This window comes from Oncorhynchus nerka, linkage group LG6, assembly GCF_034236695.1.
Source record: "Oncorhynchus nerka isolate Pitt River linkage group LG6, Oner_Uvic_2.0, whole genome shotgun sequence".
In the NCBI taxonomy this organism is placed as follows: domain Eukaryota; kingdom Metazoa; phylum Chordata; class Actinopteri; order Salmoniformes; family Salmonidae; genus Oncorhynchus; species Oncorhynchus nerka.
In genome coordinates, this window is record NC_088401.1 from 4,137,741 (window position 1) to 4,165,181 (window position 27,441).

Genomic DNA, 27,441 nt, shown 5'->3' on the forward strand with positions numbered 1-27,441 from the left:
CTGTTCTTCTCTCTCCCTACAGTATCCAGCATGTTGAACCCTGTTCTGAACCCTGTTCTCTCTCCCTACAGTATCCAGCATGTTGAACCCTGTTCTTCTCTCTCCTTACAGTATCCAGCATGTTGAACCCTGTTCTTCTCTCTCCCTACAGTATCCAGCATGTTGAACCCTGTTGTTCTCTCTCCTTACAGTATCCAGCATGTTGAACCCTGTTCTTCTCTCTCCCTACAGTATCCAGCATGTTGAACCCTGCTGTTCTTCTCTCTCCCTACAGTATCCAGCATGTTGAACCCTGTTCTTCTCTCTCCCTACAGTATCCAGCATGTTGAACCCTGTTCTTGAACCTCTCTCTCCCTACAGTATCCAGCATGTTGAACCCTGTTGTTCTCTCTCTCCCTACAGTATCCAGCATGTTGAACCCTGTTCTTCTCTCTCCCTACAGTATCCAGCATGTTGAACCCTGCTGTTCTTCTCTCTCCCTACAGTATCCAGCATGTTGAACCCTGTTCTTCTCTCTCCCTACAGTATCCAGCATGTTGAACCCTGTTCTTCTCTCTCCCTACAGTATCCAGCATGTTGAACCCTGTTCTTCTCTCTCCCTACAGTATCCAGCATGTTGAACCCTGTTCTTCTCTCTCCCTACAGTATCCAGCATGTTGAACCCTGTTCTTCTCTCTCCCTACAGTATCCAGCATGTTGAACCTACAGTATCCAGCATGTTCTGTTCTTCTCTCTCCCTACAGTATCCAGCATGTTGAACCCTGTTCTTCTCTCTCCCTACAGTATCCAGCATGTTGAACCCTGTTCTTCTCTCTCCTTACAGTATCCATCATGTTGAACCCTGCTGTTCTTCTCTCTCCCTACAGTATCCAGCATGTTGAACCCTGTTCTTCTCTCTCCCTACAGTATCCAGCATGTTGAACCCTGTTCTTCTCTCTCCTTACAGTATCCAGCATGTTGAACCCTGTTCTTCTCTCTCCCTACAGTATCCAGCATGTTGAACCCTGTTCTTCTCTCTCCTTACAGTATCCAGCATGTTGAACCATGTTGAACCCTGTTCTTCTCTCTCCCTACAGTATCCAGCATGTTGAACCCTGTTCTTCTCTCTCCCTACAGTAGCCAGCATGTTGAACCCTGTTCTTCTCTCTCCTTACAGTATCCAGCATGTTGAACCCTGTTCTTCTCTCTCCCTACAGTATCCAGCATGTTGAACCCTGTTCTTCTCTCTCCCTACAGTATCCAGCATGTTGAACCCTGTTCTTCTCTCTCCCTACAGTATCCAGCATGTTGAACCCTGCTGTTCTTCTCTCTCCCTACAGTATCCAGCATGTTGAACCCTGTTCTTCTCTCTCCCTACAGTATCCAGCATGTTGAACCCTGTTCTTCTTTCTCCCTACAGTATCCAGCATGTTGAACCATGCTGTTCTTCTCTCTCCCTACAGTATCCAGCATGTTGAACCCTGTTCTTCTCTCTCCCTACAGTATCCAGCATGTTGAACCCTGCTGTTGTTCTCTCTCCCTACAGTATCCAGCATGTTGAACCCTGCTGTTCTTCTCTCTCCCTACAGTATCCAGCATGTTGAACCCTGTTCTTCTCTCTCCCTACAGTATCCAGCATGTTGAACCCTGCTGTTCTTCTCTCTCCCTACAGTATCCATCATGTTGAACCCTGTTCTTCTCTCTCCCTACAGTAGCCAGCATGTTGAACCCTGTTCTTCTCTCTCCCTACAGTATCCAGCATGTTGAACCCTGCTGTTCTTCTCTCTCCCTACAGTATCCAGCATGTTGAACCCTGTTCTTCTCTCTCCTTACAGTATCCAGCATGGTGAACCCTGTTCTTCTCTCTCCTTACAGTATCCAGCATGTTGAACCCTGCTGTTCTTCTCTCTCCCTACAGTATCCATCATGTTGAACCCTGTTCTTCTCTCTCCCTACAGTAGCCAGCATGTTGAACCCTGTTCTTCTCTCTCCCTACAGTATCCAGCATGTTGAACCCTGCTGTTCTTCTCTCTCCTTACAGTATCCAGCATGTTGAACCCTGTTGTTCTTCTCTCTCCCTACAGTATCCAGCATGTTGAACCCTGTTCTTCTCTCTACTCTGTCCCACTGCAGACGAGGTTCTCTTGAAGTTTGGAACGAAGAGTGCCCGAGTGAGAAACACTGTTTACGACACCTTGCCAGTGGTCATCCATGGCAACGCAAACACCAAAGTGAGTAAGACAATATTAACATTTCCAACATGCCCGGAACTATCCACGGTAATAACCACTTTCCAGGTGTCTGGGTACAGATCCATGGCCACAGTTCAGAACCAGTTTCCATCTCTGTTTCTGGAGAAAACAGAACCAGCCTCGCTGAATCATGTCAGTGTTTCATAGTTCTTCATTATAGTTGGAATGAATGATAACAGAGGTACTCCTCTAGATATGCCTGGAAGGTTTGAATGAATGATAACAGAGGTACTCCTCTAGATATGCCTGGAAGGTTTGAATGAATGATAACAGAGGTACTCCTCTAGATATGCCAAATACCAACGCCAAATGACTGCAGAGAATGTTGATAAGGCTACAAAGATACCAACGCCAAATGACTGCAGAGAATGTTGATAAGGCTACAAAGATACCAACTCCAAGTGACTGCAGAGAATGTTGATAAGGCTACAAAGATACCAACTCCAAACGACTGCAGAGAATGTTGATAAGGTTACAAAGATACCAACTTCAAGTGACTGCAGAGAATATTGATAAGGCTACAAAGATACCATTTCCAAACGACTGCAGAGAATATTGATAAGGCTACAAAGATACCAACTCCAAGTGACTGCAGAGAATATTGATAAGTCTACAAAGATACCAACTCCAAACGACTGCAGAGAATGTTGATAAGGTTACAAAGATACCAACTCCAAACGACTGCAGAGAATGTTGATAAGTCTACAAAGATACCAACTCCAAACGACTGCAGAGAATGTTGATAAGGCTACAAAGATACCAACTCCAAACGACTGCAGAGAATGTTGATAAGGCTACAAAGATACCAACTCCAAACGACTGCAGAGAATGTTGATAAGGCTACAAAGATACCAACTCCACATGCAATACAAACAAGGCAGATAACTACATGTAGCTGACTTCCTGTCCAGAACAGCTCAATCAACCACAGAGCACAGACAAATGCAAACACCAGCCACGGTCTACGCTATGGGCCTGGTCACAACTGACCTGGAACAGGTGGATCACACCAGTGATGTCCAACATCTCAACTAAGACAATGGGGTCAATCAAAGCACACTGTTGCCAGGACCCACTGTTTCAGGCTCTGTACGCACAAATCAACCACGGCTGGTCTGGAACCAAACAGGCTGTGACACTGAAAGATCTGTGACACTGAAGATGACATGTTACATGCTGACTTTCTACACAACATACACTCTGGCTACTCAGGCAAAGAGGCCATTATTCAGAAAGGCACGTGATGCTGTTTTCTGGCCGAAGTTTATGGAGGACGTAAAGGTCTTTATCAGCAAATGTGCCACCTCTAACTCACTCTAGAAGAGACAACACAAGGAGACACTCATCCCCCACCACCAAATCCATCCAGAAGAGACAACACAAGGAGACACTCATCCCCCCACCAAATCCATCTAGAAGAGACAACACAAGGAGACACTCATCCCCCCCATCAAATCCCTCCAGAAGAGACAACACAAGGAGACACTCATCCCCCCACCAAATCCATCTAGAAGAGACAACACAAGGAGACACTCATCCCCCCATCAAATCCCTCCAGAAGAGACAACACAAGGAGACACTCCTCCCCCCACCAAATCCCACCAGAAGAGACAACACAAGGAGACACTCATCCTCCAGAAGAGACAACACAAGGAGACACTCATCCTCCAGAAGAGACAACACAAGGAGACACCCCTCCCCCCCACCAAATCCATCCCCTCCCATGGTCCAAGATCGGGATGGACTTACTCACAGTCAACAGAAGCAACTAGCTCATCCTGGTCGATGTATTATTCGGACTACTAGGAGTTCGACAAGCTGACCGACACCACATCAGACACCATCATTGAAAGCAGTTCAGCAGACACGGCGTTTCTCCGGACTTTATGAAATGTGCTGATGACTTTAAACGTGTGAAGGCATCGCCGTATCAAAGCCAAAGCAACGGCAAAGCCGGAGTCAACAGTGAAAATGGCCATAAACGCTCCTAAAAAAAAGTCTGCGATGGATAGTGAAGACCCATGGAAAGGAGTGTTGGAATGGAGGAATAACCCAACAGAGGGACTTAACAGTTTTCTAGGTGTCCAGACGATCCGACCCACCATGAAAAAAACTGCTCAAACCCCAAGTGGTACAAAACATAATTGACAGCAAAAACACCACCATGACACAGATGCCCAACATCATCCAAGGACAAACGCTAAGCGTTATGTTCCACCCCAACGACTCAGCCAACTTGGACGCTGGACATATTCACTGATCAACTCAGTGGCCGGTCGTAATGAAGTACTAGTGAACGGTAAAGAACACAGCAGAAACAGAAGAGACATTCGTCCAATGACTGAACAGCTCAGGGCCCCGCCCCCCCCCCCGAACGACCACCAATCAAACACGGGTGAGGATGACTGAGGACCGTGGAACGAACCCGCCAAACCTGCAGGTGGTGAACAACAGACTGCTGATGTGGCAGCAGCTCCACTGCCTGAAAACACACCAGAACACCAGAACACCAGAACCAGGGCAAATATCACCTGTCGCCTGTCAGATTCTCCAGAGACTATGTTCTTTAAAAGATTATATATTTTTTTTTTTTTTTTTTTGTAAGAGGGAAGAGGGTAGTCTGCTTATTGACTTTAAAGTTGATGCTTATTTAAGATACTTGAATAAGAACACAGTTCTATGATTTTGTTACTAAGTGTAATGTTTTCATTGCCAAGGGTTTAGCCCCAGTTCTCCTGTTAATGAGTCGAGGAGGAGTTATCTTCATTTGTTGGGTAAAGGAAGATGTTACGAGATGTCGCCAAGCCAATAAATGGCGCTGCTGTTGACGTGTATCTGAGTGTGATACTATGTAGTACTAGTGAGCCCAGTTAGGCGTTACTTACCATGCACTGAAAGGAGCTGTATGCATGCTACACAGTGATGCTGAAGTAAAAGACCTTCCAATCAACATTACCATGCTCTTGAATAGAGTAAACATCTTACAAAACGTATGTAAGGGGGGACGTTACGGGGTTCTTTAGAATCTGTGTGGAGGGAACTTCTCTGGAATCCAGCTGGTCATTATGTGGAGGAGTAAGGTCCGGCCAAAGTTTAATAACACTCCCTCCTCACTCCCTGACGGCCTTTCCCTCTCACTCCCTCTTCCTTACTTCCAACTCTCACTATACCTCCCCCTCTATTGATCCCTACCTCCCCCTCCATCGATCCCTACCTCCCCCTCAATCGATCCCTACCTCCCCCCTCCATCGATCCCTACCTCCCCCCTCCATCGATCCCTACCTCCCCCTCAATCGATCCCTACCTCCCCCTCAATCGATCCCTACCTCCCCTCCACCAATCCCTACCTCCCCCTCCATTGATCCCTACCTCCCCCTCCATCGATCCCTACCTCCCCCTCTATCGATCCCTACCTCCCCTCTATTGATCCCTACCTCCCCCTCCATCGATCCCTACCTCCCCCTCCATCGATCCCTACCTCCCCTCAATCGATCCCTACCTCCCCTCCATAAATTCTTACCTCCCCCTCTATCGATCCCTACCTCCCCCTCCACCAATCCCTACCTCCCCCTCCACCAATCCCTACCTCCCTCCTCCATCAATCCCTACCAACCCCCTCAATCCCTACCTCCCCCTCCACCAATCCCTACCTCCCCCTCCTCCAATCCCTACCTCCCCCTCCATCAATCCCTACCAAGTCCCCCTCGATCCCTACCTCCCCCTCAATCGATCCCTACCTCCCCCTCCATCGATCCCCCTCCCCCCTCCATCGATCCCCAACTCCCTCCTCCATCGATCCCTACCTCCCCTCCATCGATCCCCACCTCCCCCTCCATCAATCCCTACCTCCCCCTCCATCGATCCCCACCTCCCCCTCCATCGATCCCTACCTCCCCCTCCATCGATCCTTACCTCCCCCTCCATCGATCCCTACCTCCCCTCCATCGATCCTTACCTCCCCTCCATCGATCCCTACCTCCCCTCCCTCGATCCCTACCTCCCCCTCCCTCGATCCCTACCAACCCCCTCCCTCGATCCCTCCATTCCTCTCCCTCTCCCTGCCCCTCTCCCTCTCTCTCTCCCTCCCTCTCCCTCTCCCTCTCCCTGCCCCTAAACCTCTCTCTCCATCTCACCCCCATTAGCAGTTCCATAGCTCTGAGGTCAGTGAGTTCTGATGATATTTCTGGGAGATACGTTCTCTTGGGAGGCTTTTCTATCCCTCTGGCCTTTTCTTCACAGCTTTCCCTCTCTTTCTGCCCCATCACTCTTCTCTGGTATCCACCACACGTCATCAAACCCACCCACCACAGTGTTGAGTCATTCTCCACAACAACAGAACCATCTGCTGCATTCACTCCTAAAGTGCTTCCCAAATGGCTACTATTCCCAAAGGGCCCTGGTCAAAGTAGTGTACTACATATAGGGAATAGGGTGCCATCGGGCTCTGGTCTAAAGTAGTGTACTATATATGGAATAGGGTGTCATAGGGTTCTGGTCTAAAGTAGTACACTATATAGGGCATATGGTGCCATAGGGCTCTGGTCTAAAATAGTGCACTATATGGGGGATAGGGTGCCTTTTGGGAAGCTACCATAGTCCAGGAGCCTAGTCAGTCTAGCTAGCCTCAACGGTTTCTAAGCCTCCTGGTAGGCTGGAGTTGGAGCTCGCTAAGGCCCAAGGATGTGCAGCCCAGCCCATCTACATACCCTGCAGCCTCTCCATTTGGATGGAGGCAAGGTCAACCTGTAGACACGTATCAGCAGGTGTCAGTGAGATATTAGAGTGAAGATACTGGAGGCTATCTCTTTTTATATGGAGGAAAATGGACAGATGGGGAAGAAGATGGAGAGATGGAGAGGAAGATGGAGAGATGGAGAGGAAGATGGAGAGATGGAGAGGAAGATGGAGAGATGGAGAGGAAGATGGAGAGATGGAGAGGAAGATGGAGAGATGGAGAGGAAGATGGAGAGATGAGGAGAGAGATGGAGAGGAAGATGGAGAGGAAGATGGAGAGATGAGGATAGATGGAGAGGAAGATGGAGAGAGACGGAGAGATGAGGAGAGAGATGGAGAGATGGAGAGATGAGGAGAGAGATGGAGAGGAAGATGGAGAGATGAGGAGAGAGATGGAGAGATAGAGATGGAGAGATGAGGAGAGAGATGGGGAGTGAGATGGAGAGATGGGGAGTGAGATGTAGAGATGGGGAGAGAGATGGAGAGATGAGGAGAGAGATGGAGAGTGAGATGTAGAGATGGAGAAACGGAGAGATGGGGAGAGAGATTTCACTTTCTTTTTTGGGTAGGAGAGATAGTTTTCCGCCCATTGACCTGTTCCTCTGTTTCAGGTACACAGAATTACTTAATCTCTTAATCTGGGATTACATCTCTTAATCTGGGAATACATCTCTTAATCTGGGATTAAATATCTTAATCTGGGATTACATCTATAAATCTGGGATTACATCTCTTAATCTGGGATTACATCTCTTAATTTGGGATTAAATATATTAATCTGGGATTAAATATCTTAATCTGGGATTACATCTATTCATCTGGGATTTCCACAACAATTTAACTGGATTATATTTGAATAAAGTCTGGGTTAGTTGCATTTCGAAGACATCTGTAGTGTGGTTGTTGTCGTCAGACGAGATGAAGTGGATAATCCCTAGCTTCCAGTAATCACAACCACAAACACACACAACGTACACAGAGTCAACCTCCAACAGCTCTGTCATGTTGCCAGAGAATCTGTTGTTGTTTAGCCAAGACGTGAATACAAACACTACTGTTGTTAGTGCTTCCAGTGTCTGTCTGTGTGTGTGTGTGTGTGTGTGTGTGTGTGTGTGTGTGTGTGTGTGTGTGTGTGTGTGTGTGTGTGTGTGTGTGTGTGCACGCTATGAGGATATCTTTCATTGGATCACATATCTGATGAATTACTGTCCAAACTGCTGTCCGTTTCTGTCTCCAGGTCACGTTGACACGAGGGGAATGTCCTTCTCTTCGTGTATTAAACTAGAACACCTATAAAACGTGTTGAATACACTGCATTCTGGGAAGTGACTTCAGACAGGATAATTACAGTGCATTTAGTCAGTGTAGATTTGACGGAGGAAATGTTTATGGTCTTTAATCGTCTTCTTTGCACTGCCAGTGACCTCTCTCAGTCCAGACTGACCCTCACTAGACTCCTACATTACGACCCCACAGGGCTATGGTGAAGAGTAGTGCACTATCGAGAGGATAGGATGCCATTTGGAACGCAGGCCTACTGGCCGGCTCTGAATCACCACATGGACCAGCACGGAATATACTTCTCATGGGATGAAATCATCCTCTATTTCTAATATAGAATGTTTTTGTAAAGGATAATTAAACTTTAAAATAACCACGTAGTTTCTTTGTTCATTCATGTGATGATTTATTATTATTTTTTTCTTCTTCCAGATGTATTTGAACTATCTAGGAAACTACATCCCCAACGCCTGGAACTACGAGAGAGGCTGTGGCGTCTGTGACCACAACATGGTGGATTTGTCTCAGCTCAAAGTGAGTGAATCCTGAGAACCTGAGATTTCCTCCTCTCCTCTCCTCTCCTCTCCTCTCCTCTCCTCTCCTCCTCTCTCATCCTCCTCCTCCTCTCTCCTCCTTTCTCCTCACCTTTTTTCCACTCTCCCCCCCTCCTCCCCCTCCTCCTCCTCCTCTCTCCTCCACCTCCTCTTCCCCCTTCTCCTCTCAAGTAAGTATTGGGGAGGGGTACAAATTGAGGAAGTGTCAGAAACTAAACTACTAGGAGTGTAGCTAGACAACTGCTTATCATGGTCGTCTCAAATAACTCATCTATTAAAAAACATATATATTAACTGCATATATGATCAGAAGGATAGCGAAATATTTACCAGGAAAGATTCTTAAGTAAATAACACAATCATTAATTCAGAGTCAGGTGAACTACTGTCCTGTGGTCTGGGGGAAATGCATCAGCATGTGACATTAGGAGGCTGCAGAATGCACAGGAGAAAACAGCAAGGGTTGTTTTAAGGTGGAGATGTGGTTCTCCTGTTGTAGTCATGGGTTGTTTTAAGGTGGAGATGTGGTTCTTCTGTTGTAGTCATGGGTTGTCAATCAACAAGATCATTGAAAAAAAAAAAACATGCCTATTTTATTTCATCATGTACACCATTTAAAACAGCCAAACTCTATTCACAACGCTATTCAGTTGGTAAGAGACAGACATTCAGTCAACACCAGGAATAGGTTGTCCACCATCTGTTATCCAGACAGAAAAGAGAAATAGGCAAAATAACATTTCGATTTAGAGCAATAAAGATATTATCTGAGCAAACCAGAAACCGTTCAAAATATAAATTCAAAAACAATACTTTAAAACCATTTAAAAAGAATACGTAGGAACGTTGTGCTGGACTGTGGTAGATGATGGAATACGTAGGAACGTTGTGCTGGACTGTGGTAGATGATGGAATACGTAGGAACGTTGTGCTGGACTGTGGTAGATGATGGAATACGTAGGAACGTTGTGCTGGACTGTGGTAGATGATGGAATACGTAGGAACGTTGTGCTGGACTGTGGTAGATGATGGAATACGTAGGAACGTTGTGCTGGACTGTGGTAGATGATGGAATACGAGGAACGTTGTGCTGGACTGTGGTAGATGATGGAATACGTAGGAACGTTGTGCTGACTGTGGTAGATGATGGAATACGTAGGAACGTTGTGCTGACTGTGGTAGATGATGGAATACGTAGGAACGTTGTGCTGGACTGTGGTAGATGATGGAATACGTAGGAACGTTGTGCTGGACTGTGGTAGATGATGGAATACGTAGGAACGTTGTGCTGGACTGTGGTAGATGATGGAATACGTAGGAACGAACTGTGGTAGATGATGGAATACGTAGGAACGTTGTGACTGTGGTAGATGATGGAATACGTAGGAACGTTGTGCTGGACTGTGGTAGATGATGGAATACGAGGAACGTTGTGCTGGACTGTGGTAGATGATGGAATACGTAGGAACGTTGTGCTGGACTGTGGTAGATGATGGAATACGAGGAACGTTGTGCTGGACTGTGGTAGATGATGGAATACGTAGGAACGTTGTGCTGGACTGTGGTAGATGATGGAATACGTAGGAACGTTGTGCTGGACTGTGGTAGATGATGGAATACGAGGAACGTTGTGCTGGACTGTGGTAGATGATGGAATACGATGAGGAACGTTGTGCTGGACTGTGGTAGATGATGGAATACGTAGGAACGTTGTGCTGGACTGTGGTAGATGATGGAATACGTAGGAACGTTGTGCTGGACTGTGGTAGATGATGGAATACGTAGGAACGTTGTGCTGGACTGTGGTAGATGATGGAATACGTAGGAACGTTGTGCTGGACTGTGGTAGATGATGGAATACGAGGAACGTTGTGCTGGACTGTGGTAGATGATGGAATACGTAGGAACGTTGTGCTGGACTGTGGTAGATGATGGAATACGTAGGAACGTTGTGCTGGACTGTGGTAGATGATGGAATACGAGGAACGTTGTGCTGGACTGTGGTAGATGATGGAATACGTAGGAACGTTGTGCTGGACTGTGGTAGATGATGGAATACGTAGGAACGTTGTGCTGGACTGTGGTAGATGATGGAATACGTAGGAACGTTGTGCTGGACTGTGGTAGATGATGGAATACGAGGAACGTTGTGCTGGACTGTGGTAGATGATGGAATACGTAGGAACGTTGTGCTGGACTGTGGTAGATGATGGAATACGTAGGAACGTTGTGCTGGACTGTGGTAGATGATGGAATACGTAGGAACGTTGTGCTGGACTGTGGTAGATGATGGAATACGTAGGAACGTTGTGCTGGACTGTGGTAGATGATGGAATACGTAGGAACGTTGTGCTGGACTGTGGTAGATGATGGAATACGTAGGAACGTTGTGCTGGACTGTGGTAGATGATGGAATACGAGGAACGTTGTGCTGGACTGTGGTAGATGATGGAATACGAGGAACGTTGTGCTGGACTGTGGTAGATGATGGAATACGTAGGAACGTTGTGCTGGACTGTGGTAGATGATGGAATACGTAGGAACGTTGTGCTGGACTGTGGTAGATGATGGAATACGTAGGAACGTTGTGCTGGACTGTGGTAGATGATGGAATACGTAGGAACGTTGTGCTGACTGTGGTAGATGATGGAATACGTAGGAACGTTGTGCTGGACTGTGGTAGATGATGGAATACGTAGGAACGTTGTGCTGGACTGTGGTAGATGATGGAATACGAGGAACGTTGTGCTGGACTGTGGTAGATGATGGAATACGTAGGAACGTTGTGCTGGACTGTGGTAGATGATGGAATACGAGGAACGTTGTGCTGGACTGTGGTAGATGATGGAATACGTAGGAACGTTGTGCTGGACTGTGGTAGATGATGGAATACGTAGGAACGTTGTGCTGGACTGTGGTAGATGATGGAATACGTAGGAACGTTGTGCTGGACTGTGGTAGATGATGGAATACGAGGAACGTTGTGCTGGACTGTGGTAGATGATGGAATACGTAGGAACGTTGTGCTGGACTGTGGTAGATGATGGAATACGTAGGAACGTTGTGCTGGACTGTGGTAGATGATGGAATACGTAGGAACGTTGTGCTGGACTGTGGTAGATGATGGAATACGTAGGAACGTTGTGCTGGACTGTGGTAGATGATGGAATACGTAGGAACGTTGTGCTGGACTGTGGTAGATGATGGAATACGTAGGAACGTTGTGCTGGACTGTGGTAGATGATGGAATACGTAGGAACGTTGTGCTGGACTGTGGTAGATGATGGAATACGAGGAACGTTGTGCTGGACTGTGGTAGATGATGGAATACGAGGAACGTTGTGCTGGACTGTGGTAGATGATGGAATACGTAGGAACGTTGTGCTGGACTGTGGTAGATGATGGAATACGTAGGAACGTTGTGCTGGACTGTGGTAGATGATGGAATACGTAGGAACGTTGTGCTGGACTGTGGTAGATGATGGAATACGTAGGAACGTTGTGCTGGACTGTGGTAGATGATGGAATACGAGGAACGTTGTGCTGGACTGTGGTAGATGATGGAATACGTAGGAACGTTGTGCTGGACTGTGGTAGATGATGGAATACTGTGGTAGATGATGGAATAGGAACGTTGTGCTGGACTGTGGTAGATGATGGAATACGTAGGAACGTTGTGCTGGACTGTGGTAGATGATGGAATACGTAGGAACGTTGTGCTGGACTGTGGTAGATGATGGAATACGTAGGAACGTTGTGCTGGACTGTGGTAGATGATGGAATACGTAGGAACGTTGTGCTGGACTGTGGTAGATGATGGAATACGTAGGAACGTTGTGCTGGACTGTGGTAGATGATGGAATACGAGGAACGTTGTGCTGGACTGTGGTAGATGATGGAATACGAGGAACGTTGTGCTGGACTGTGGTAGATGATGGAATACGAGGAACGTTGTGCTGGACTGTGGTAGATGATGGAATACGTAGGAACGTTGTGCTGGACTGTGGTAGATGATGGAATACGTAGGAACGTTGTGCTGGACTGTGGTAGATGATGGAATACGTAGGAACGTTGTGCTGGACTGTGGTAGATGATGGAATACGTAGGAACGTTGTGCTGGACTGTGGTAGATGATGGAATACGAGGAACGTTGTGCTGGACTGTGGTAGATGATGGAATACGTAGGAACGTTGTGCTGGACTGTGGTAGATGATGGAATACGTAGGAACGTTGTGCTGGACTGTGGTAGATGATGGAATACGAGGAACGTTGTGCTGGACTGTGGTAGATGATGGAATACGTAGGAACGTTGTGCTGGACTGTGGTAGATGATGGAATACGAGGAACGGAACGTTGTGCTGGACTGTGGTAGATGATGGAATACGAGGAACGTTGTGCTGGACTGTGGTAGATGATGGAATACGTAGGAACGTTGTGCTGGACTGTGGTAGATGATGGAATACGTAGGAACGTTGTGCTGGACTGTGGTAGATGATGGAATACGTAGGAACGTTGTGCTGGACTGTGGTAGATGATGGAATACGTAGGAACGTTGTGCTGGACTGTGGTAGATGATGGAATACGTAGGAACGTTGTGCTGGACTGTGGTAGATGATGGAATACGTAGGAACGTTGTGCTGGACTGTGGTAGATGATGGAATACGTAGGAACGTTGTGCTGGACTGTGGTAGAGATGATGGAATACTGTGGTAGATGATGGAATACGAGGAACGTTGTGCTGGACTGTGGTAGATGATGGAATACGTAGGAACGTTGTGCTGGACTGTGGTAGATGATGGAATACGTAGGAACGTTGTGCTGGACTGTGGTAGATGATGGAATACGTAGGAACGTTGTGCTGGACTGTGGTAGATGATGGAATACGTAGGAACGTTGTGCTGGACTGTGGTAGATGATGGAATACGTAGGAACGTTGTGCTGGACTGTGGTAGATGATGGAATACGTAGGAACGTTGTGCTGGACTGTGGTAGATGATGGAATACGTAGGAACGTTGTGCTGGACTGTGGTAGATGATGGAATACGTAGGAACGTTGTGCTGGACTGTGGTAGATGATGGAATACGTAGGAACGTTGTGCTGGACTGTGGTAGATGATGGAATACGAGGAACGTTGTGCTGGACTGTGGTAGATGATGGAATACGTAGGAACGTTGTGCTGGACTGTGGTAGATGATGGAATACGAGGAACGTTGTGCTGGACTGTGGTAGATGATGGAATACGTAGGAACGTTGTGCTGGACTGTGGTAGATGATGGAATACGTGGTAGGAACGTTGTGCTGGACTGTGGTAGATGATGGAATACGAGGAACGTTGTGCTGGACTGTGGTAGATGATGGAATACGAGGAACGTTGTGCTGGACTGTGGTAGATGATGGAATACGTAGGAACGTTGTGCTGGACTGTGGTAGATGATGGAATACGATAGGAACGTTGTGCTGGACTGTGGTAGATGATGGAATACGTAGGAACGTTGTGCTGGACTGTGGTAGATGATGGAATACGTAGGAACGTTGTGCTGGACTGTGGTAGATGATGGAATACTGTGGTAGATGAGGAACGTTGTGCTGGACTGTGGTAGATGATGGAATACGTAGGAACGTTGTGCTGGACTGTGGTAGATGATGGAATACGTAGGAACGTTGTGCTGGACTGTGGTAGATGATGGAATACGTAGGAACGTTGTGCTGGACTGTGGTAGATGATGGAATACGTAGGAACGTTGTGCTGGACTGTGGTAGATGATGGAATACGTAGGAACGTTGTGCTGGACTGTGGTAGATGATGGAATACGAGGAACGTTGTGCTGGACTGTGGTAGATGATGGAATACGTAGGAACGTTGTGCTGGACTGTGGTAGATGATGGAATACGTAGGAACGTTGTGCTGGACTGTGGTAGATGATGGAATACGTAGGAACGTTGTGCTGGACTGTGGTAGATGATGGAATACGAGGAACGTTGTGCTGGACTGTGGTAGATGATGGAATACGTAGGAACGTTGTGCTGGACTGTGGTAGATGATGGAATACGTAGGAACGTTGTGCTGGACTGTGGTAGATGATGGAATACGTAGGAACGTTGTGCTGGACTGTGGTAGATGATGGAATACGTAGGAACGTTGTGCTGGACTGTGGTAGATGATGGAATACGTAGGAACGTTGTGCTGGACTGTGGTAGATGATGGAATACGTAGGAACGTTGTGCTGGACTGTGGTAGATGATGGAATACGAGGAACGTTGTGCTGGACTGTGGTAGATGATGGAATACGAGGAACGTTGTGCTGGACTGTGGTAGATGATGGAATACGTAGGAACGTTGTGCTGGACTGTGGTAGATGATGGAATACGTAGGAACGTTGTGCTGGACTGTGGTAGATGATGGAATACGAGGAACGTTGTGCTGGACTGTGGTAGATGATGGAATACGTAGGAACGTTGTGCTGGACTGTGGTAGATGATGGAATACGTAGGAACGTTGTGCTGGACTGTGGTAGATGATGGAATACGTAGGAACGTTGTGCTGGACTGTGGTAGATGATGGAATACGTAGGAACGTTGTGCTGGACTGTGGTAGATGATGGAATACGAGGAACGTAGATGATGGCTGGACGTTGTGCTGGTAGATGATGGAATACGTAGGAACGTTGTGCTGGACTGTGGTAGATGATGGAATACGTAGGAACGTTGTGCTGGACTGTGGTAGATGATGGAATACGAGGAACGTTGTGCTGGACTGTGGTAGATGATGGAATACGTAGGAACGTTGTGCTGGACTGTGGTAGATGATGGAATACGAGGAACGTTGTGCTGGACTGTGGTAGATGATGGAATACGTAGGAACGTTGTGCTGGACTGTGGTAGATGATGGAATACGTAGGAACGTTGTGCTGGACTGTGGTAGATGATGGAATACGAGGAACGTTGTGCTGGACTGTGGTAGATGATGGAATACGATGAGGAACGTTGTGCTGGACTGTGGTAGATGATGGAATACGTAGGAACGTTGTGCTGGACTGTGGTAGATGATGGAATACGTAGGAACGTTGTGCTGGACTGTGGTAGATGATGGAATACGTAGGAACGTTGTGCTGGACTGTGGTAGATGATGGAATACGAGGAACGTTGTGCTGGACTGTGGTAGATGATGGAATACGAGGAACGTTGTGCTGGACTGTGGTAGATGATGGAATACGTAGGAACGTTGTGCTGGACTGTGGTAGATGATGGAATACGTAGGAACGTTGTGCTGGACTGTGGTAGATGATGGAATACGTAGGAACGTTGTGCTGGACTGTGGTAGATGATGGAATACGTAGGAACGTTGTGCTGGACTGTGGTAGATGATGGAATACGAGGAACGTTGTGCTGGACTGTGGTAGATGATGGAATACGTAGGAACGTTGTGCTGGACTGTGGTAGATGATGGAATACGTAGGAACGTTGTGCTGGACTGTGGTAGATGATGGAATACGTAGAGGAACGTTGTGCTGGACTGTGGTAGATGATGGAATACGAGGAACGTTGTGCTGGACTGTGGTAGATGATGGAATACGTAGATGAGGAACGTTGTGCTGGACTGTGGTAGATGATGGAATACGTAGGAACGTTGTGCTGGACTGTGGTAGATGATGGAATACGTAGGAACGTTGTGCTGGACTGTGGTAGATGATGGAATACGTAGGAACGTTGTGCTGGACTGTGGTAGATGATGGAATACTGGACTGTGGTAGATAGGAACGTTGTGCTGGACTGTGGTAGATGATGGAATACGAGGAACGTTGTGCTGGACTGTGGTAGATGATGGAATACGTAGGAACGTTGTGCTGGACTGTGGTAGATGATGGAATACGTAGGAACGTTGTGCTGGACTGTGGTAGATGATGGAATACGTAGGAACGTTGTGCTGGACTGTGGTAGATGATGGAATACGTAGGAACGTTGTGCTGGACTGTGGTAGATGATGGAATACGAGGAACGTTGTGCTGGACTGTGGTAGATGATGGAATACGTAGGAACGTTGTGCTGGACTGTGGTAGATGATGGAATACGAGGAACGTTGTGCTGGACTGTGGTAGATGATGGAATACGTAGGAACGTTGTGCTGGACTGTGGTAGATGATGGAATACGTAGGAACGTTGTGCTGGACTGTGGTAGATGATGGAATACGAGGAACGTTGTGCTGGACTGTGGTAGATGATGGAATACGATGAGGAACGTTGTGCTGGACTGTGGTAGATGATGGAATACGTAGGAACGTTGTGCTGGACTGTGTAGATAGATGATGGAATGGAACGAGGAACGTTGTGCTGGACTGTGGTAGATGATGGAATACGTAGGAACGTTGTGCTGGACTGTGGTAGATGATGGAATACGTAGGAACGTTGTGCTGGACTGTGGTAGATGATGGAATACGTAGGAACGTTGTGCTGGACTGTGGTAGATGATGGAATACGTAGGAACGTTGTGCTGGACTGTGGTAGATGATGGAATACGTAGGAACGTTGTGCTGGACTGTGGTAGATGATGGAATACGAGGAACGTTGTGCTGGACTGTGGTAGATGATGGAATACGAGGAACGTTGTGCTGGACTGTGGTAGATGATGGAATACGTAGGAACGTTGTGCTGGACTGTGGTAGATGATGGAATACGAGGAACGTTGTGCTGGACTGTGGTAGATGATGGAATACGTAGGAACGTTGTGCTGGACTGTGGTAGATGATGGAATACGTAGGAACGTTGTGCTGGACTGTGGTAGATGATGGAATACGTAGGAACGTTGTGCTGGACTGTGGTAGATGATGGAATACGTAGGAACGTTGTGCTGGACTGTGGTAGATGATGGAATACGAGGAACGTTGTGCTGGACTGTGGTAGATGATGGAATACGTAGGAACGTTGTGCTGGACTGTGGTAGATGATGGAATGTTTGTAAGGAACGATGATGGAATTGTGCTGGACTGTGGTAGATGATGGGAATACTGGACTGTGTAGATGATGGAACGTTGTGCTGGACTGTGGTAGATGATGGAATACGTAACAGGAACGTATATTTGTGCTGGACTGTGGTAGATGATGGAATACGTAGGAACGTTGTGCTGGACTGTGGTAGATGATGGAATACGTAGGAACGTTGTGCTGGACTGTGGTAGATGATGGAATACGTAGGAACGTTGTGCTGGACTGTGGTAGATGATGGAATCAATCTATCATTTTAGATTGTTGGAGTATTAATCTGTATATGGTCAGTATATTAGTATTATGTCTGTTTGTAACAGTGTGTTATATGGTCAGTATATATGGTCAGTATATTAGTATTATGTCTGTTTGTAACAGTGTGTTATATGGTCAGTATATTAGTGTATTATGTCTGTTTGTAACAGTGTGTTATATTAGTCAGTATATTAGTGTATTATGTCTGTTTGTAACAGTGTGTTATATTAGTCAGTATATTAGTGTATTATGTCTGTTTGTAACAGTGTGTTATATTAGTCAGTATATTAGTGTATTATGTCTGTTTGTAACAGTGTGTTATATGGTCAGTATATTAGTGTATTATGTCTGTTTGTAACAGTGTGTTATATGGTCAGTATATTAGTGTATTATGTCTGTTTGTAACAGTGTGTTATATGGTCAGTATATTAGTGTATTATGTCTGTTTGTAACAGTGTGTTATATTAGTCAGTATATTATTAGTCAGTATATTAGTGTATTATGTCTGTTTGTAACAGTGTGTTATATTAGTCAGTATATTAGTGTATTATGTCTGTTTGTAACAGTGTGTTATATGGTCAGTATATTAGTGTATTATGTCTGTTTGTAACAGTGTGTTATATTAGTCAGTATATTAGTGTATTATGTCTGTTTGTAACAGTGTGTTATATGGTCAGTATATTAGTATTATGTCTGTTTGTAACAGTGTGTTATATTAGTCAGTATATTAGTGTATTATGTCTGTTTGTAACAGTGTGTTATATTAGTCAGTATATTAGTGTATTATGTCTGTTTGTAACAGTGTGTTATATGGTCAGTATATTAGTGTATTATGTCTGTTTGTAACAGTGTGTTATATTAGTCAGTATATTAGTGTATTATGTCTGTTTGTAACAGTGTGTTATATTAGTCAGTATATTAGTGTATTATGTCTGTTTGTAACAGTGTGTTATATGGTCAGTATATTAGTGTATTATGTCTGTTTGTAACAGTGTGTTATATTAGTCAGTATATTAGTGTATTATGTCTGTTTGTAACAGTGTGTTATATTAGTCAGTATATTAGTGTATTATGTCTGTTTGTAACAGTGTGTTATATTAGTCAGTATATTAGTGTATTATGTCTGTTTGTAACAGTGTGTTATATTAGTCAGTATATTAGTGTATTATGTCTGTTTGTAACAGTGTGTTATATGGTCAGTATATATGGTCAGTATATTAGTATTATGTCTGTTTGTAACAGTGTGTTATATTAGTCAGTATATTAGTGTATTATGTCTGTTTGTAACAGTGTGTTATATGGTCAGTATATATGGTCAGTATATTAGTATTATGTCTGTTTGTAACAGTGTGTTATATGTGATCGTATTATACATGGTATTTTACTGTTTAAGGACTCTTGGGAGATTAGTCCAAATGAGGACTACAATAGATCCTGATCAAATCAAATATCCTCCTCTCTCCTCGTTCCCCTCCTTCTCCTCGTTCCCCTCCTCTCTCCTCCTCCTTCTCCTCCTCCTTCTCCTCCTCTCTCTCCTCGTTCCCCTCCTTCTCCTCCTCTCTCCTCCTCTCTCCTCATTCCCCTCCTTCTCCTCCTCTCTCCTCCTCCTCTCTCCTCCTCTCTCCTCATTCCCCTCCTTCTCCTCCTCTCTCCTCCTCCTCTCTCCTCCTCCCAACTCCTCCTTCTTCTCCTTCCCCTCCTTTCTCCTCCTCCTCTCCTCCTCTCCTCCTCTCAACTCCTCCTCCTTCTTCTCCTCTCTCTCCTCCTCTCTCTCCTCCTCCACTCTCCTTCTCCTCTCTCCTCCGCTCAACTCCTCCTCCTCCTCCTACTGAAGGAGGAGTGATTACTAGAAACAAATCGTTTCCTCTTTTATCTGTGGATTAAATTACATTGTAGAGAACACACTATTTTGTGTGACTCAAAATGGGTCAAAATTCTACAAATATCCAGAAAAAAAAGGACCTTGTGCATTTCAGGTAAAAATAACAACCCAATGTGTATATCCCCGGGCAAATGAGCTAGCAACAGCAAATGTTGGTTTTGCTATTTTAACCTGCGTGTCTCGATCGTGTCTGGATCATGTCTGGTTCATGTCTGGTGTGGATGTACAAAATATCAACATGCGTGTCTGGATCGTGACTGGTGTGGATGTACAAACATGCGTTTGCCCGGTCTACACAACATGTAACCCTCCCAATAATAACAGGCGGTGCTCCCTGGGTCCCTGTAGACCCGTGCTAAAAAAGCACTCTAGCTAGAGGAAGCAGAGAGCTGCTGTGGTAGAGGAAATGGCTTTTGGGTTTTCATTGAGCTTCACTTAAAGGGGTGTCACTGTCAACCAGCCATCGTTTTAGTGGCTCAGTAGGGCTTGTATCCACCCGGGGTAAATTACTGCGGTCAGCAGATTTCTTTTCCCACAAAGCTCAGCCAAGGCAGGCAATGTCTGAACAGACATATCAGTGACAGGAGTAACTGTCTCTATAGACATATCAGTGACAAGAGTAACTGTCTCTATAGACATATCAGTGACAAGAGTAACTGTCTCTATAGACATATCAGTAACAGGAGTAACTGTCTCTATAGACATATCAGTGACAAGAGTAACTGCCTCTATAGACATATCAGTGACAAGAGTAACTGTCTCTATAGACATATCAGTGACATGAGTAACTGTCTCTATAGACATATCAGTGACAGGAGTAACTGTCTCTATAGACATATCAGTAACAGGAGTAACTGTCTCTATAGACATATCAGTGACAGGAGTAACTGTCTCTATAGACATATCAGTGACAGGAGTAACTGTCTCTATAGACATATCAGTGACAGGAGTAACTGTCTCTATAGATATATCAGTGACAGGAGTAACTGTCTCTGTAGACATATCAGTGACAGGAGTAACTGTCTCTATAGACATATCAGTGACAGGAGTAACTGTCTCTATAGACATGTCAGTGACAGAAGTAACTGTCTCTATAGACATATCAGTGACAAGAGTAACTGTCTCTATAGACATATCAGTGACAGGAGTAACTGTCTCTATAGACATATCAGTGACAAGAGTAACTGTCTCTATAGACATATCAGTGACAGGAGTAACTGTCTTTATAGACATATCAGTGACAAGAGTAACTGTCTCTATAGACATATCAGTGACAGGAGTAACTGTCTCTATAGACATATCAGTGACAGAAGTAACTGTCTCTATAGACATATCAGTGACAAGAGTAACTGTCTCTATAGACATATCAGTGACAGGAGTAACTGTCTCTATAGACATATCAGTGACAAGAGTAACAGTCTCTATAGACATATCAGTGACAGGAGTAACTGTCTTTATAGACATATCAGTGACAGGAGTAACTGTCTCTATAGACATATCAGTGACAAGAGTAACTGTCTCTATAGACATATCAGTGACAGGAGTAACTGTCTTTATAGACATATCAGTGACAAGAGTAACTGTCTCTACAGACATATCAGTAACAGGAGTAACTGTCTCTATAGACATATCAGTGACAGGAGTAACTGTCTCTATAGACATATCAGTAACAGGAGTAACTGTCTCTATAGACATATCAGTGACAGGAGTAACTGTCTCTATAGACATATCAGTGACAGGAGTAAGAACTGTTTGTTAGAATTTGTCTGTCCGCCCGTCTGTCTGTCAACTCTATTTTTCAGTTCTTGCGAGGATAGAAACAAAGACATTTGGTGGAATGTTTAGAAGCCTGGATGGTAACGCAGAATATATCATCAGGTCAATGGAGGCTGCTGAGTGGAGGACAGCTCATAGTAACGGCTGGAATGGAGTCAATGGAATGATGTCATTCATGTGGTTTCCATGTGGTTTATACCATTCCATTGACTCCATTCCAGTTGTTTTTTTCTACATTGTTGAATAATAGTGAAGACATCAAAACTATGAAATAACACATATGGAATCATTTAGTAACCAAAAAAGTGTGAAACAAATCTAAATATATTTTATATTTGAGATTCTTCAAAGTAGCCACCGTTTGCCTTGATGATAGCATTATCTCAACCAGCTTCATGACGTAGTCACCTGGAATGCATTTCATTTATCAGGTGTGCCTTCTTAAAAGTTCATTTATGGAATATTTTTCCTTCTTAATTCGTTTAGCCAATCAGTTATGTTGTGACAAGGTAGGGGGGTTATACAGAAGATATCCCTATTTGGTAAAAGACCAAGTCCATATTATGGCAAGAACAGCTCAAATAATCAAAGAGAAACGACAGTCCATCATTACTTTAAGACATGAAGGTTAATCAGTATGGAACATTTCATGATCTTTTTTTATTTTTTTTTTACCTTTATTTAACCAGGCAAGTCAGTTAAGAACAAATTCTTATTTTCAATGACGGCCTAGGAACAGTGGGTTAACTGCCTGTTCAGGGGCAGAACGACAGATTTGTACCTTGTCAGCTCGGGGGTTTGAACTCGCAACCTTCCGGTTACTAGTCACACGCTCTAACCACTAGGCTACCCTGCCGCCCCGTGCAGTCCCAAAAACCATCAAGTGCTATGATGAAACTGGCTTTCATGAGGACTTCCACAGGAAAGGAAGACCCAGAGTAACCTCTGCTGTAGAGGATAAGTTCATTAGAGTTACCATTAGAGTTACCAGCCTCAGAAATAGCAGCCCAGATAAATGGTTCACAGTGTTCAAGTAACAGACACGTCTCAACATCAACTGTTCCGAGGAGACTGCATGAATCAGACCTTCATGGTAGAATTGCTGCAAAGAAAACACTACTAAAGAACACCAATAAGAAGAAGAGACTTGCTTGGGCCAAGAAACACGAGCAATGGACATTAGACCAGTGGAAATCTGTCCTTTGGTCAGAGTCCAAATTGGAGATTTTTGGTTCCAACCGCTGTGTCTTTGTTTAACGCACAGTAGGGGAACAGATGATCTCTGCATGTGTGGTTCCACTTTGAAGCATGGAGGAGGAGGTGTGATGGTGAACGGATGATCTCCGCATGTGTGGGACACTTAACCAGCATGCCTACCACAGCATTCTGCAGCGATACACCATCCCATCTGGTTTGGGCTTAGTGGGACTATCATTTGTTTTTCAACAGGACAACGACCTAACACACCTCCAGGCTGTGTCAGGGCTATTTGACCAAGAAGGAGAGTGATGGAGTGCTGCATCAGATGACCTGGCCTCCACAATCCCCCGACCTCAACCATATTGAGATGGTTTGGGATGAGTCGGACTGCAGAGTGAAGGAAAAGCAGACAACAAGTGCTCAGCATATGTGGGAACAAGAGTGTGCAAAGGTGTCATCAAGGCAAAGAGTGGCTAACCCTAACCCTACTTTGAAGAATCTCAAATCTCAAATATATTTACATTTTTTTTTTTCTACTGTTTTGGTTAATTTTATAGTTGTGTTGCCTTCACTATTATTCTACAATGTAGAAAATAGTAAAAAAATAAAATAAAGAAACATCCTTGAATGAGTAGGTGTTCTAAAACTTTTGACCGGTTCTGTATACTAAATTCTGATGTCTTCAGAGAGGCTCTTTTCACATGCAGAGACTTCACTGTGAGTTATATGAATGGGATGGATTCACGATATTTACTGTATCTGGAGCTAACTCCGTACAAGCCAACCACGCTTTATAAAAGACATCTTTGTGAGAATGTCTAGAAGATGTCCTCGATGAACCCTCTTCCACCAGACTACCACTAAATACAAGGAACGGACAAGTCCTCGGGAAAAGCCTGCCTCTCATCTGGGCAGGATATTTATTGGATGCTGAGGGTGTGATGAGAGGCACAGACATTTCTCACTGCTGTGCTATTCAGAAAAAGACTTGACTTACTGGACTATATTAGTCTGAGTGGAGGAAATTCCGACCTACTAGACTATATTAGTCTGGGTGGAGGAAATTCAGACCTACTAGACTATATTAGTCTGGGTGGAGGAAATTCAGACCTACTAGACTATATTAGTCTGGGTGGAGGAAATTCAGACTTACAGGACTATATTAGTCTGGGTGGAGGAAATTCAGACCTACTAGACTATATTAGTCTGGGTGGAGGAAATTCAGACCTACTAGACTATATTAGTCTGGGTGGAGGAAATTCAGACCTACTAGACTATATTAGTCTGGGTGGAGGAAATTCAGACTTACAGGACTATATTAGTCTGGGTGGAGGAAATTCAGACCTACTAGACTATATTAGTCTGGGTGGAGGAAATTCAGACTTACAGGACTATATTAGTCTGGGTGGAGGAAATTCAGACCTACTAGACTATATTAGTCTGGGTGGAGGAAATTCAGACCTACTAGACTATATTAGTCTGGGTGGAGGAAATTCAGACCTACTAGACTATATTAGTCTGGGTGGAGGAAATTCAGACCTACTAGACTATATTAGTCTGGGTGGAGGAAATTCAGACCTACTAGACTATATTAGTCTGGGTGGAGGAAATTCAGATTTACAGGACTATATTAGTCTGGGTGGAGGAAATTCAGACCTACAGGACTATATTAGTCTGGGTGGAGGAAATTCAGACCTACTAGACTATATTAGTCTGGGTGGAGGAAATTCAGACCTACTAGACTATATTAGTCTGGGTGGAGGAAATTCAGATTTACACGACTATATTAGTCTGGGTGGAGGAAATTCAGACCTACAGGACTATATTAGTCTGGGTGGAGGAAATTCAGACCTACTAGACTATATTAGTCTGGGTGGAGGAAATTCAGACTTACAGGACTATATTAGTCTGGGTGGAGGAAATTCAGACTTACAGGACTATATTAGTCTGGGTGGAGGAAATTCAGACCTACAGGACTATATTAGTCTGGGTGGAGGAAATTCAGACTTACAGGACTATATTAGTCTGGGTGGAGGAAATTCAGACGTATAGGACTATATTAGTCTGGGTGGAGGAAATTCAGACCTACTAGACTATATTAGTCTGGGTGGAGGAAATTCAGACGTATAGGACTGTGGGGAAAAGGCATCCAAGAGTTCAACTTCCAACAGAGCGGGATGGTTCAGGAACACTGGACCTGCTGTGTCCTGCCTGTTTGTGAGGAAAAGGTGTGAGGGAGAGAGAGAGAGAGAGTATGTCTTGCCTGTTTAAGGGATACGGGTCAGCCTGGGTCATTGCCGGTCCTCTTGCTATGTATACTGTGGTTTTGGGAGAGGGCCTAGGTCCTACCAGCACACAGACAAGTTGTTGCTGCTCTCTCTCTCTCTCTCTTCGCCTCTCTCTCTCTCTCTCTCTCTCTCTCTCTCTCCCCCATCTCTCTCTCTCTCTCTCTCTCTCCCTCTCTCTCTCTCTCTCTCTCTCTCTCTCTCTCTCTCTCTCTGTCTCTCTCACCCTCTCTCTCTCTCCCCTCTCTCTCTCTCTCTCACCCTCTCTCTCTCTCTTTCTCATTCTCTTTCTCTCTCTCTCTCTCTCTCTCTCTCTTTTCTCTCTCTCTCTCTCTCTCTCTCTCTCTCTCTCTCTCTCTCACCCTCTCTCTCTCTCTCTCTCTCACCCTCTCTCTCTCTCTCTCTCTCTCCCTCTCTCTCTCTCTCTCTCTCTCTCTCTCTCTCTCTCTCTCTCCCCCTCTCCCCTCCCCTCTCTCTCTCTCTCTCTCTCTGTCCTCCCTGCCGGTAACAATTTAAGGGACCTCTGGCTTGATCCCTGGGTGACCATGCTTGAAAATTCTGGAACTCTGAGCCGTCGCGGAACTCACAAATTAGATGGTTTCAACCGGGTCCCTTTTCATCCCAGGCCGCCTGACACAGGCCTGGTCTTTTAACATGGTCAAGAGGAGAAAGACGGCCCTGTAGAGCTGTTTTGGGCTGGAGGCTCAGAGAGAGTCATGGGAAAGAATTATCTCCTCTGTCTACTGTCTCTTCAGGGAGGGAACTGGTCTCACGACTCCATTTTGTCCAGACATACTGTTTGGATCTGCACTCTTTGTGGCTGTTGTGTTTTTGTTTATGGTTTGTGACAGGTGTTATTCACTTATACAATGCATTTTGTTTTATGTTCATAAGCAATGAGGTATAGTTTTGTTGAGACATTAGTTCTTAATGTAAGATGTAATGAGGTCATACTAGCCAATAATTGTTATTTATTTAACCTTTATTTAACTAGGCAAGTCAGTTAAGGAAAAAATATTATTTACAATGACAGCCTACCCCGACCAAACCCTGCGGGACTCCCAATCACAGCCGGTTGTAATACAGCTTGGAATCGAACCAGGGTCTGTTGTGACGCCTCTAGCACTGCGATGCAGTGCCTTTGACCCTTGTGCCACTCGGGAGCAAGAGTTCAAGGTTCAAGGTTAAGATTAAGCATGAGCTAATTGAAATTGTTAGCCCGATGCTAACCTCGCCAGGTGGCAGTGATTATTTCCTGTAACAAATTCCTCATTATCCTATCAAAGATCTTAAAATAGGCTTTTCTTAAAATAGGTCAACCTCCAAATTCAAGGTTTACATGTGTCCCTCTGGAGGCTGAGTTGACCTATTTTATGAAATGCCATTGGTTAGTGGAGAAAAAGATTTTAAGATCTTTGATAAGCTAATGAGGAATTTGTTACAGGAAATAATCACAGCCACCTGCTGAGGTTAGCATAGGGCTAACATGTGCCAGGTTATCAGATGGGACCAGCTACAATGTAGCGTTCTCTCACGCGACACTACCTCAATGATTTTAATTGGCTGATCTGATGCTTGAACTTAAACTAATGTTTTCAGGTACCAAAGGGACGAGTTCTTCAAAACATCTTTCCATATCTTTCAACGTGTCATTTAAGTTCTGTTTAATAAAAGTATGTTGTTGTTTTTTTTTTAAACAGGAGTATCCGACTGTTATGGTTGGAGTGTTCATCGAACAGCCCACTCCTTTCCTCTCTCAATTCTTCCAGAGACTCGTGACCCTCGACTACCCCAAAGATAAACTCAACGTCTTCGTTCATAACAACGTGAGTAACTGCAGCTGGACCTTGTCTACCACCCTTATCCTACCACCCTTATCCTACCACCCCTAGTCTACCACCCCTAGTCTACCACCCCTAGTCTACCACCCTTATCCTACCACCCCTAGGCTACCACCCTTATCCTACCACCCTTATCCTACCACCCCTAGGCTACCACCCTTATCCTACCACCCTTATCCTACCACCCCTAGGCTACCACCCTTATCCTACCACCCCTAGTCTACCACCCCTAGTCTACCACCCTTATCCTACCACCCCTAGTCTACCACCCTTATCCTACCACCCCTAGTCTACCACCCTTATCCTACCACCCCTAGTCTACCACCCTTATCCTACCACCCCTAGTCTACCACCCTTATCCTACCACCCTTATCCTACCACCCCTAGTCTACCACCCCTAGTCTACCACCCTTATCCTACCA

General features: G+C 45.1%; 1 protein-coding gene across 2 annotated transcripts in view; it reads left to right on the forward strand.

Moving 5' to 3' along the window:
• LOC115131010 (procollagen-lysine,2-oxoglutarate 5-dioxygenase 2-like) overlaps nucleotides 1–27,441 on the forward strand; it is a 153,453-nt gene that overhangs the window by 72,887 nt on the left and 53,125 nt on the right. For both annotated transcript variants that reach the window (XM_065019225.1, XM_065019226.1), the window contains exons 7-9: nucleotides 2,113–2,210; nucleotides 8,679–8,780; nucleotides 26,879–27,004. In XM_065019225.1, the coding sequence (XP_064875297.1) occupies nucleotides 2,113–2,210; nucleotides 8,679–8,780; nucleotides 26,879–27,004 (326 nt within the window). The remainder of the gene's footprint in view (nucleotides 1–2,112; nucleotides 2,211–8,678; nucleotides 8,781–26,878; nucleotides 27,005–27,441) is intronic.